Genomic DNA, 12,344 nt, shown 5'->3' with positions numbered 1-12,344 from the left:
TACCAATTTAAAGTTAAATTTACTTGTTCAGCAACAGGCCTATTTTTTATTTTCCATTTACTTTGTATGCAAAACAGAAATGAAAATGGCACAATTGTAAGAAATGGCAAATAGAAAGTGGCTTTGCTGAAAAAAGGCGATTCACTTATATGCATAATATTCTTCCTTTAAAATTAGTAGAACTTAGTGTAAATTAGATTCTAAACAAATGAAATAGATTTTATTTAAAAATGAACTGCTCTCGTAATGCTGTCGTGAAATGTTAATTCCTCCTGAAATCATGGATTTTTATCTAATTCTTTGTTTCTTTTTTCTAAGCACTATGGCCAATCACAGACATTTGGTCAAGCCATGGATGTCCTTAATATGCTCTTCACCGGACTGTTCACAGTTGAAATGATTTTGAAGTTAATTGCATTCAAGCCCAGAGTAAGTATTGAAAATAAACAACAAAATTGCATGCTGACTTTCTTATCTAGTTCAAATAATAATGCTTAATCATGAATGATTCTTAGGACAAACTCAATGTTACATTCAACACCAGATGGTATATATAAATGCATAATTATGAAGCTTGGTCGCACAATAATATTCTGCTGTCTATTGATGCTAAGCATACAATGACCTGATTCAACACACTGTACCCCAATGTTTTACACATTGACCACCTTTACATTGGAGCTACTTGCACTTGAAACAGCTGCTAATATAAATATTTCTAAAATTCCCAGGTTATTTTATTTCATCCCTCTAATTATTACCACTGAGAACATATTATAGTAGTGATTAATATTGGTGTTTCCGTCACTTTGATTTGAAAAGTGAACCCATCTCTAGTTTTTCCAGTGATGGACTCTCTAATAGGAAACATTGTGGCTCTGAACTTAACTTGTGGGTAAAGGGAGCTAGAGACTGATGTGGGAAACAAAGTGTCTCAACCTTGGCAGCTTTGGGCATTGAGAGTAACTTTATCTTCTGATTTCTTTGGCATGTAATCAGTAAGTCTCTAACCTGGAGCTAGTGTTAATTTTCATATGGCAATACATTATTTATCCTTGCAGTCTAGGTTGTGTTGTGATGAATGAGGCCTATTTGTTTGGTGCAAGGCTCAGAAGAATACCCCTGATTCAACTGATACTACTAGAAAAATAACATTGTATACATTCTGGCACTTATTCTCACCCCATCTGCTCTGACGGCCTGTTGGAAACCCGCTCTTGCTTTTTTACATAACATTTACTACTACTACTACATTCCTATCTCCTCCACAACTTGAATGGCTCCTATGCCATGGTGCTATGATTAATCCTCCTTGCAGTTCACACTCCCATCCATATAGCTTACAAGAGCCTCATAAGAGTTGGACAATTGCAGAGGCTAAAGCTCCTCAAACATAACCCCCTAGGGTCACCATATCTGCCTTACCTATAGTCACACCCCCCTGACCTTAACACAGACCCAGTTTGAATTACCAAGTCTCAGAGTCTTCACTTGATCCTAAGAGGTGTGACCGCCTCTTGAAGCTAGGTATCTTATAATTTTCCCCTTCCCTTGGGTGGTGCAATATCTCAGAATCCCTACAGTGTGGGATCAGATCATTCAACCCATTGAGTCCACCTCTCCAAAGAGCACCACACCCAGACCCACTTCCTTACCCTCTCCCTGCAATTGTCATCACTAATCCACTTAGTCTGCACATACCTGGAAGCTACGCGCAATTTGGCAGAGCCAATCCACCTAACCTAGACATGTTTGAACTGTGGGAAGAAACCGGAGCAAACCCACACAGACACGAGGAGAATGTGCAAACTCCACACAGATAGTCACCCGAGACTGGCGCTGTGAGGCAACAGTGCTAACCATTGAGCAACTGTGCCACTATTTTTGCAGTTCAGACTTCAGCTTCTCAACACAAATCTGAAGTTCCATAAGCTATGGCTCTTATGACAGATGTGTTTGTTCTGGATCACCTTGTTGTCATGCAGCTTCCACATGCTGTAGCAGGTGCATATCACCCATCCTGTCACCTGTATTGCATTTCATTTAATTTGTGAGTTGATTTTTGGGATTTCCTGGTCGTTACCCTTTTTATTTAAAACTGAAAACAAATGCCAGAATCAAGCTTACACCTAAGAAGCTATCTTTAAGAAATAAAGTGAGAAGAGAAGACTGAAAAATGTAAATACAAGCTGAAAATCTTACTTTTACTTTTAAGACAAGAACTATCAACCAATCCTACTCTCTTAATTGGCTCTTTCCCTTCATTTGCATCACATTATGGTTCACAATGTCACTACACTCCTGGTTCCACAGTAGGTAGGCCTCTCAATCTGTACCTTTCATCCTCTCCAACACCTCTCAGCTTCTTCCTTGACCAGAGGCCTTAACAATTCCCGTCCACCATTACTCTTCTTCACTTGACTAAACTTCTTCTCTCACTGAACAATTTCTCCTTTAATTGAGAAACAAACTTGTAAGGAGATCTCAGCTATCTGTAAGAATAATAGGATCGTTAGTAGGGGATTTTAACTTTCCAAACATAGACTGGAATTGCCATAGTGTTAAGGGTTTAGATGGAGAGGAATTTGTTAAGTGTGTACAAGACAATTTTCTGATTCAGTATGTGGATGTACCTGTTAGAGAAGGTGCAAAACTTGACCTACTCTTGGGAAATAAGGCAGGGCAGGTGACTGAGGTGTCAGTGGGGGAGCACTTTGGGGCCAGCGGCAATAATTCGATTAGATTTAAAATAATGATGGAAAAGGATAGACCGAGTCTAAAAGTTGAAGTTCGAAATTGGAGAAAGGCCAATTTTGATGGTATAAGGCAAGAACTTTCAAAAACTGATTGGGGGCAGATGTTTGCAGGTAAAGTGACGGCTGGAAATTGGGAAGTTTTCAGGAATGAGGTAACGAGAATCCAGAGGAAGTATATTCCTGTTAGGGTGAAAGGAAAGACTGATAACTATAGGGAATGCTGGATGACAAAGAAATTGAAGGTTTGGTTAAGAAAAGGAAGGAAGCATATATAAGATATAGACAGTAGAGATTGAGTGAATCCTTAGAAGAGTATAAAGGAAGTTGGAGAATACTTAAGAGAGAAATCATGAGGGCAAAAAGGGGACATGAGATAGCTTTGGCAAATAGAATTAAGGAGAATCCAAAGAGTTTTTACAAATACGTTAAGGACAAAAAGGTAACTAGGGAGGGAATAGAGCCCCTCAAAGATCAGCAAGGCGGCCTTTGTGTGGAGCCGCAGAAAATTGGGCAGATACTAAATGAATATTTTGCATCAGTATTTACTGTGGAAAAGAATATGGAAGATACAGACTGTAGGTAAATAGATGGTGACATCATGCAAAATGTCCAGATCACAGAGGAGGAAGTGCTGGATGTCTTGAAACGGTTAAAGGTGGATAAATCCCCAGGAACTGATCAGGTGTAACCGAGAACTCTGTGGGAAGCTAGAGAAGTGATTGCTGGGCCTCTTGCTAAGATATTTGTATCATCGATAGTCACAGATGAGGTGCCGGAAGACTGGAGGTTAGCTAACATGATGCCACTGTTTAAGAAGGGTGGTAAGGACAAGTCAGGGAACTATAGACCGGTGAGCCTGACGTCGGTGGTGGGCAAATTGTTGGAGGGAATCCTGAGGGACAGAATGTACATGTATTTGGAAAGGCAAGGACTGATTAGGGATAGTCAACATGGCTTTGTGCGTGGGAAATCATGTCTCACTAACTTGATTGAGTTTTTTGAGGAAGTAACAAAGAGGATTGATGAGGGAAGAGTGGTAGATGTGATCTATATGGACTTCAGTAGGGCGTTCGACAAGGTTCCCCACACGAGACTGATTAGCAAGGTTTGATCTCTCGGAACAGAAGGAGAACTAGCCATTTGGATGCAGAACTGGCTCAAAGGTAGAAGACAGAGGGTGATGGTGGAGGGTTGTTTTTCAGACTGGAGGCCTGTGACCAGTGGAGTGCCACAAGGATCGGTGCTGGGTCTTCTACTTTTTGTCATTTACATAACAACATTTAAGAGGCATTTGGATGTGAGCATAAGATGTACAGTTAGTACGTTTGCAGATGACACCAAAATTGGAGGTGTAGTGGACAGCAAGGAGGGTTACCTCAGATTACAACAGGATCTTGACCAGATGGGCCAATAGGCTGAGGAGTGGCAGATGGAGTTTAATTCAGATAAAAGCGAGGTGCTGCATTTTGGGAAAGCAAATCTTAGCAGGACTTATACACTTAATGGTAAGGTCCTAGGGAGTGTTGCTGAACAAAGAGACCTTGGAGTGCAGGTTCATAGCTCCTTGAAAGTAGAATTGCAGGTAGATAGGATAGTGAAGAAGGCATTTGGTATGCTTTTCTTTTTTGGTCAGAGTATTGAGAACAGGAGTTGGGAGGTCATGTTGCGACTGTACAGGATATTGATTAGGCTACTGTTGGAATATTGATGCAATTCTGGTCTCCTTCCTATCGGAAAGATGTTGTGAAACTTGAAAGGGTTCAGAAAAGATTTACAAGGATGTTGCCAGGGTTGGAGGATTTGAACTATAGGGAGAGGCTGAACAGGCTGGGGCTGTTTTCCCTGGAGCGTCAGAGATTGAGGGGTGACCTTATAGAGATTTACAAAATTATGAGGGGCATGGATAGGGTAAATAGGCAAAGTCTTTTCCCTGAGGTCGGGGAGTCCAGAACTAAAGGGCATAGGTTTAGGGTGAGAGGGGAAAGATATAAAAGAGACCTAAGGGGCAACTTTTTCACACAGAGGGTGGTACGTGTATGGAATGAGCTGCCAGAGGAAGTGGTGGAGGCTGATACAATTGCAATATTTAAGAGGCATTTGGATGGGTATATGAATAGGAAGGGTTTGGAGGGATATGGGCCGGGTGCTGGCAAGTCGGACTAGATTGGGTTGGGACATCTGGTTAGCATGGATGGGTCGGTTTCCATGCTGTACATCTCTATGACTCTATCTCACTTCTGCCAAGTCAAAGGAATGGCTCTGGGCACCCACATGGGTCCCAGTTATGCCTGCCTGTTTAAACGGTATATGGAACAATCCTTGTTCCAGTCCTACACTGGCCCCCTCCCACAACTCTTTTTTAGATACATTGACAACTATTTCAGTATTACTTCAGGCTCCCACCTGGGACTTGAAAAATTTGTTAATTTTGCCTCCAATTTAAATCCCTCTACAACTTTCACATGGTCCATCTCTGATAATTCTTTCTTTCCTTGACCCTTCTGTCTCCTTTTCAGGGAATAAACTGTCTCCTGCCATCGCTGCAAAGCTACTGACTGCCATAGCTACCTACAGCTCTTCACAATCCATGTTCACAATCCAGAGTACGGATTCCATCCCATTCTCCCATTCCTTCACTTATGTCGTGTCTGTTTGGATGATGCCACTCTCCAAGCAGTGATCCTGACATGGCTTCCTTATTCCATGACCGTGGTTTCCCACCCACTGTGGTTGAGGGCCCTCAACCACATCTGACCTATCACTGAAACGTCTGCCCTTTCCCTTCCCATCACTCACAACAGCGCGACTAGGTACCCGTTGTCCTTACTTTTCATCCTATCTGTCTCCACAGAATGCCAGCCCCTCACTCCCCCTGTCTGTATTTCACAGTGACTGTTCCCTCCAGGACACCCTAGACCATTCCAGAATGATACCCAACATCACGCTATCTTCCCACGGTACCTTCACATGTAACTGCAAAAAGTGCAAAACCTGCCCCTTCACCTCTTCCCTGGTCAGCATCCAAGGGCCTAAACAGTCTTTCCAACTAAGCAGCATTTCACCTGTATCTCTTCCAGTCTGTTCTATTGAATTCACTGCACCCAATGTCGCCTACTCTACATTGGAGAAACCAAATGCAGACAGGGTGACACCACCAGTACGTGTGCAGGCGTGACCCTGACTTTCCCATAGCTGGTAATTCGAACACAGCATCCTGTTCACATGCCTACTTCTCTGTCCTCAACATGCTGCAATGCTCCAGCAAATCACAGCACAAACTGGAGAAATAACATCTTATCTTCAGACTAAGGACTTTTCTGGACTTAATATTGAGTTCAACACCTTCGGATTGTGAACTCACTCCCATTTCTTCCCTTTTAACTTTAACTACTGTATTCTCTGTCACTGTGTCCTGTCTCTCTTCCCCCCCATCCAGTGGGGCCATCTTTTCTTTCAAGTTTGACATTCGATACACCATCATTCTGCCATTCTCACAGTCTGATAATCCACACTATCAACACTCTTTCTCCCCAGCACTCCACCCCTCCACTTACTGTTGCATAAATACTGCTCCCTCCACACTTTACGTCAGCTCTGGTGAAGAGTCATCTAGGCTCGAAATGTTAGCTTGCTCTCTGTCCATGGATGCTGCCTGACATACTGATTTCCAGCTTTTGTTTTTGTTTTCAGTCATCTCTCCTCTAAATAGTCATCTCTCCTCTGGCAGTATATCTTCATAAAAGCACATTTGTCTTTGCATCAAATTTACACTACAAATCAAGCTCTCAGTTCTATTCACTTGACCCTTGTCTCACTTCGGTAAAGTCTCCTCTCACAGTAACCATACTTCTTAGCTATAAAGCCATAGAGTCACAGAGATGTAGAACACAGAAACAGACTCTTCAGTCCAACTCATCCATGCTGACAAAATATCCTAAACTAATCTAGTCCCATTTGCCAGCATTTAGCACATATCCCTCTAAACCCTTCCTATTCATTTAGTTATGCCATGGGGTAAACCCACCTGCTTAATTTAAAATCAGCAACACAGAAAAGATTTATTCTGTGCAGTAATCTGTAATAATTTGAGTGGCCAAGAAGTATTTAAAGTTAAAAATTAACAACTTTATTTCTTAAAGTATAACAGAGAATAATTAACTAACAACTATTTACCATTTCTTCCTCTGACCAATCTTTTACCTTCCTTTCTATAATACTAGTCCAATAAAATTCCCAATTAAGATTTACAAAACCACTCTTCTTATCTCAAAACCAGGCAGCTTTCGTTCTTCTATTTGGATCTTACTATGTCTTATTTTTCTGAGAAATTTCTGCATCACAGGTGACTGATTGAAAAGGTAGTTTTAAGAGAGAGATTTTCCGGCAGTCTGTTTACATGCTGGGCTTGTCAATTCTCCTCTCAACTATTCAATTTTTCCCCGGTCTTATACCCCCCCCCCTCCCCCAAAGCATCAGATTGCGTCATTGGCTTTTAAGATTGTCAATATACTCAATTCAAACTAGATTGGAGTTTGATATTTTCTCGGGGTATAATTTAAACTGATTGGCCGAATTCAAATTTGTGTTTTTGTTTCATAGCAACTCAGCGATTGCTGTTTGTTCTGAATCAAACGTTACTGTGTAAATTCTCCAGCACTTGGTATATTTGCCAAGTCCTTCACTCTCTTAGAGGTACACCCACATTTTCATAACACCTCCCCGCTTAAGAAAAAATGAACCATCAGAATGAAAAGATGCTTCATTTTTCTCTCTACTTTACTTTTAAAACGCATTACCCTAACATACAAATAACTTTAATATAAGTTCACATTAACTTTTTCCCATATACCTGTATATGTATAAGACAAATCTAATCTGAACTCTATCAGTTAAATCGCGATAATGCATCTGCAATTACATTCTTCCAACCCGCAACATGTATGATTTTTAAATTAAAAGCCTGTAACATAAGACTGCAACGAAATAGTCTCATATTCATATATTTAAAACATTCAAAGAATGTAAGCGGATTGTGAAAAGTGTACACAACCATCTCCGACACAATGTTCATGACACGCACGTTAAAATGCTGTATGGCCAGTACCAAACTCAGCAGTTCCTTTTCGAATGTGGAGTATTTCCTCTGGTGGCTGTTGATCTTCTTCAAAAAGTAACCAACTAGCAGTTCCATCCCATCCTCATCTTCTTGTAGGAGTACAGCTCCAATTCCAATGTCACCAGCATCAATGGCGACTTTAAGAGGTTTTGAAATGTTGGTGTCGCTAAAACTGGCTTGGTGGTTAATATCGATTTCAAATGGTTGAATGCCTCCTGGCATGGTTCTGTCCACCGAAACTTTGTGTTCTTCAGCAAATCAGTTAACAGTGGCACTACACTGCTGAAGTTTGAAACAAACTTCTGATTGAATCCACTGAGTCCTAAGAATCGAAGCACCTCTTTGTTCGAGGTTGGTCATGGAAATTCCTTGATGGCCTTCATCTTTGCGTTCCGTGGGGTCATCCTTCCATGACCGATGTTATGTTCCAAGAATGTCACCTCTGCTTTCGCAAATTTTGTTTTATTTAAGTTTATCACCAGTTTTGTTTCTCATAGACGTTCAAAGAGCTCTGCCAACTATACCATGTGATCTTTCCAGGGCTTACTAAAGATCACTACATTGTCCAAATAGACTGCACAGTTTGTTAACCCAGCCACAACTCTGTTCATGAGTCTTTGGAATGTGACAGGTATGTTCCTCATTCCAAAGGGCATCACTTTAAACTGATATAGCCCATTTGAGGTTACAGATGCAGAAATTTCTTTCACCAATTCTGATAAAGTTACCTGCTAGTAACTGCACATTTCGTCCAACTTGGTGATATAACTGGCTTGACCAACTTTCTCAATACAGTCCTCCAATCTCGGAATTCGAAATGAGTCAGATTTTGTAACAGCGTTGACCTTCCAATAATCCATGCAGAATCGTTGAGTCCCGTCCAGGTTGTGAACTCCACTCGCTCTGGCTTGGTTCGATAATGTCCTCATCGAGCATGGCCTCCACCTCCATCTGGACCTGTTTGGCTTTAAAGGAATTAAGCTGATAGGAGTGTTGTTTTATCGGAGCAGTATACCCTACGTCTACTTCAGTTACAATAGGATTAGTCCTCCCATCTGATACTTAAATATGTCCTTGTACTGTAGTAACAAATCTTTCAACTTCGTTATATGCTCCTAAGACAGATAACTTACTAATCTATCCCGCTCCTCAAAGACTTCTTCATTTTTTCATCTATTTTGAGGCACCTCAAAATCCATGTCATCTCAATTTGATTCCTCACTCTGCAGGGCAGTAACTAACACCTGTTTCTCCAGTTCTTTCTCTCTCGTGTCATACGCTTTCAACATGTTCACATGACATACCCATACCATTTTTTCCTATCTGGCATCTTTACTAAATAGTTCACCTGACTCAACTTTTTCTCAGTTTGATAGGCACCCCTAAACCTGGCTTTGAAGGGATCTCCTATCACTGGTAACAGTACTAACACATATCCCATTCGGGAAAACGTCTGCGTCTCAGATATTTGTCTGCCACCTGCTTCATTCTACACTGTGCCCTCTTTAGATGCTGTTTAGCTAACTCACCTAACTCGATTTAGTAGCTCCCTCACCTCCGATACATAATTTGGTCCTGTCAATTTTTCTTTAATTTCAAAGGGCCTCTCACTTCATGACCGAGTAGTAACTCAAAGGGAGTAAACTGAGTAGATTCATTTGGGGCATCTCTGATAGCAAACAATACGAATAGGATACCTTTATCCCAATTATTCGGGTAATCCTAAGAGTATGCTCTCAACATGGTCTTCAAGATCTGATACCAACTTTCTAAAGCTCCCTGGGATTCAGGATGGTACGCAATGATTTAACGTGCTGATACCTAAGCTATTCATAACCTCCTTAAACAACCTAGCAGTAAAATCTGACCTTTGGTCCAACTGAATCTCTCTGGGTAGCCTATACCGTATGAAGAAAGCTATTGACTCCTCGACGACCCTTTTTGTCTTAATACTCCATGATGGAATTGCTTCCGGAAATCTGGTATACATGTCCATTATGGTTTACAAATACTGTTTCCCATGTTTAGTTCTTGGGAGGAGACCTACACAATCAATTATAAACACGTGAAAAGTTCCTCAAATGCAGGAATTGGCAACAAGGGTGCTGGTTTTATTACCATCTCTGGCTTACCCACCATTTGGCATGTCTGACACATACGGCAGAAGTTAGCCACATCCTTGTGCACTCCAGGCCAATAAAAATGTTTTTGTACCCCTAGGTGACCTCCTACAGGTAGTTCATGTGCTACCCATAACTCCTCCTGTCTGTATGCTACCGGCAACACAATCTGGTGCACTTTGGCCCATTTTCCCTCTGCACTAACCTGCCGTGGTCTCCCTTTCCACCTTAGGATTCTATCTATCAGATAATAGCCCTCCAGAATATTCTCTGCCTCCTCTTCAGAGTACACATCCGCATTTATATCTTTTATTGTCTTGTCTTGCTATTGCATGTCTCTTAGCCTTTCAGGACTAAACATTTATGCCTGACTCTCTGCCTGTTCAGGCTTTTCCTGCCCGATTACGTCAAACAGGGTGTCCACTAACTGAACCTCAAGTCCTTCATCTTTCTCTTGACTTTTCACTTAGTGCTGTGACTTATGATAGTGGGACCTGGTTTACCACACAGTCTGGAAAATACCAGGATATTCTGTTTTAACTCCTCAGTTTCTTGGTCTTCCTTGGGCTTCTCCACAACAAGGTGTCACTCCCATCTTGGATCCTGCCAAATCATTCCCAAGAACAAACTGAACTCCTGGAACTGATACTCTGTCACTCACTCCCACTGTAACTTTCCCAGTCTTAAGTTGGCACTCCAACCTGATCTTACATAGGGGAATACTGAATTTCTGTCCATCTATCCCACAAATTACCACACCCTCGGGTAACAGATCAGAAAGAGTGCATATTTGCTCATCCCTTACTATCAGCGACTATCAGGTTAGATCCTGTATCTCCAAAATTATAATTTCTTGTCCTTCTCCCCCTGTTCTTTCTGAGTAAACTTTACCCACAGAGGTGAATTCTTTACCCACAGAGGTGAGATCAGGTACTAACTCCATACCCAGCCCCTGCCTCGGCTGTGCACTCTGCTGCAGCTCCTCGGCTCTTCTTGGGGTCTCCTTTACCACCCTCACTAATGCCACTGGCTTAGCTTCTTTTTGCACATCTTTTCCCACAGCGCCCTTCTTTACACTGTGTCTTTTTGTGTCCCACCTTCTGGCAGTGAAAACAGCTTTTCCCAGTGCCCTTCTGAAACCATTGGCACTGTAATTTTGTGTCCCATTCCATTACAGTGAAAACGCCTGAGGCCTTTCACCTCCTGCCCACCCTGTTGGTTTTCTTTAACCTGTGGTAATATCTTACCAGTGCTCTCTACTCTTGGTGTAGTATTGTAGGATCTCCCCTTCTCCCAACTTCTACCCCTCACAGGATGAAATTCTGGCCGGAAGCTTGTCTTATGCACCAACATGTACTCATCTACTAATTCTGCTGCCCTTCTCACTTCCTGAACCGTCTGTTCCTCCACGTGAATTCTTACCATCTCTGGAAGTGAGTTTTTAAACTCCTCAGCAGAATAATCTCTCTTAGAGCCTCAAAGGTCTTATCTATTTTCAAAGCACGCACCCATTGATCAACATGGCTATGATTAATTCTTTCAAACTCAACATAAGTCTGACTTGGTTCCTTCTTTGTGTTTCTGAATTGTCTACCTGTGCTTCCGGTATCAATTCATAAGCATTTAAAAATAGCCTGTTTGACCTCTTCATAATCTCTTGACACCTCATCTGACAACGCGGCAAATACCTCACTAGCTCTGCCAACCAGTTTAGTCTGAACTAGCATTACCCATAAATCCTCGGACCACTCCATCAGCCGAGCCAAATTTTCGAATGAAATAAAGAAGGCTTCAACGTCTTTCTCATGAAAATGTGGCAGAGTTTTGACAAGTTTATATATATATATCACTACCTTCTCTTTTAATCTCCATCTTGTTAACTGACTAAGTCGCAACTTCTCAAGTTCAAATTATCTCTATCTTTGTCTCTCTTCTCTCTCTCTCCCTTTCTTCTCTACCTCTTTCTTTCTCCCTTTCTTTTCTCTCTCTTTCCCTCTCCCTTCCCTCTCCCTTTCTTCTCTCTCTTTGATCAGCCAGGAACCTTCCATCTCTCTTTTTCCTCTCTCTCTTTGTTGATCTTCTAACTCAATTTTCCTCAATTATAATTTAAGTTTTTCCTACCTCTACTGCACTTGTCTGTTTCTCTGACACACGTAAGTGTTTGAGTAATTCCCTTACAATTTCAACTTTACTTTTGTCCTTGATTAAACCCCAATCTAACTTCTTTACTAATTCTAAAAGTATGGCCTTTTTCTTTCCTACTAAACTTTCATGGCAAATTTGAGAATCATCTTTAAATCCCAGAATCTCTTTAGCAATTTTAAGAGCCACTTCTCTCACTTTTAATTGAAT

At 41.4% G+C, this 12,344-nt stretch overlaps 1 protein-coding gene across 21 annotated transcripts in view; it reads left to right on the top strand.

Annotated features, from left to right (window-relative positions):
• Positions 1–12,344, top strand: part of LOC122559424 (calcium voltage-gated channel subunit alpha1 C) — a 1,175,809-nt gene that overhangs the window by 829,995 nt on the left and 333,470 nt on the right. For all 21 annotated transcript variants that reach the window (XR_015760447.1, XM_087997307.1, XM_087997306.1 and 18 more), the window contains one exon: positions 319–429. Coding sequence is in view for 20 of the 21 variants with exons in the window: in XM_087997307.1 (XP_087853433.1) it covers positions 319–429 (111 nt within the window). In the remaining variant the exon portion in view is untranslated. The remainder of the gene's footprint in view (positions 1–318; positions 430–12,344) is intronic.

Source organism: Chiloscyllium plagiosum, unplaced genomic scaffold, assembly GCF_037043375.1.
Source record: "Chiloscyllium plagiosum isolate Xiang-an unplaced genomic scaffold, Cpla_swu_hap1 HiC_scaffold_19, whole genome shotgun sequence".
NCBI lineage: Eukaryota > Metazoa > Chordata > Chondrichthyes > Orectolobiformes > Hemiscylliidae > Chiloscyllium > Chiloscyllium plagiosum.
Note: the sequence above shows the minus strand (reverse complement) of the source record. Positions and strands in the feature narration are given on the sequence as shown.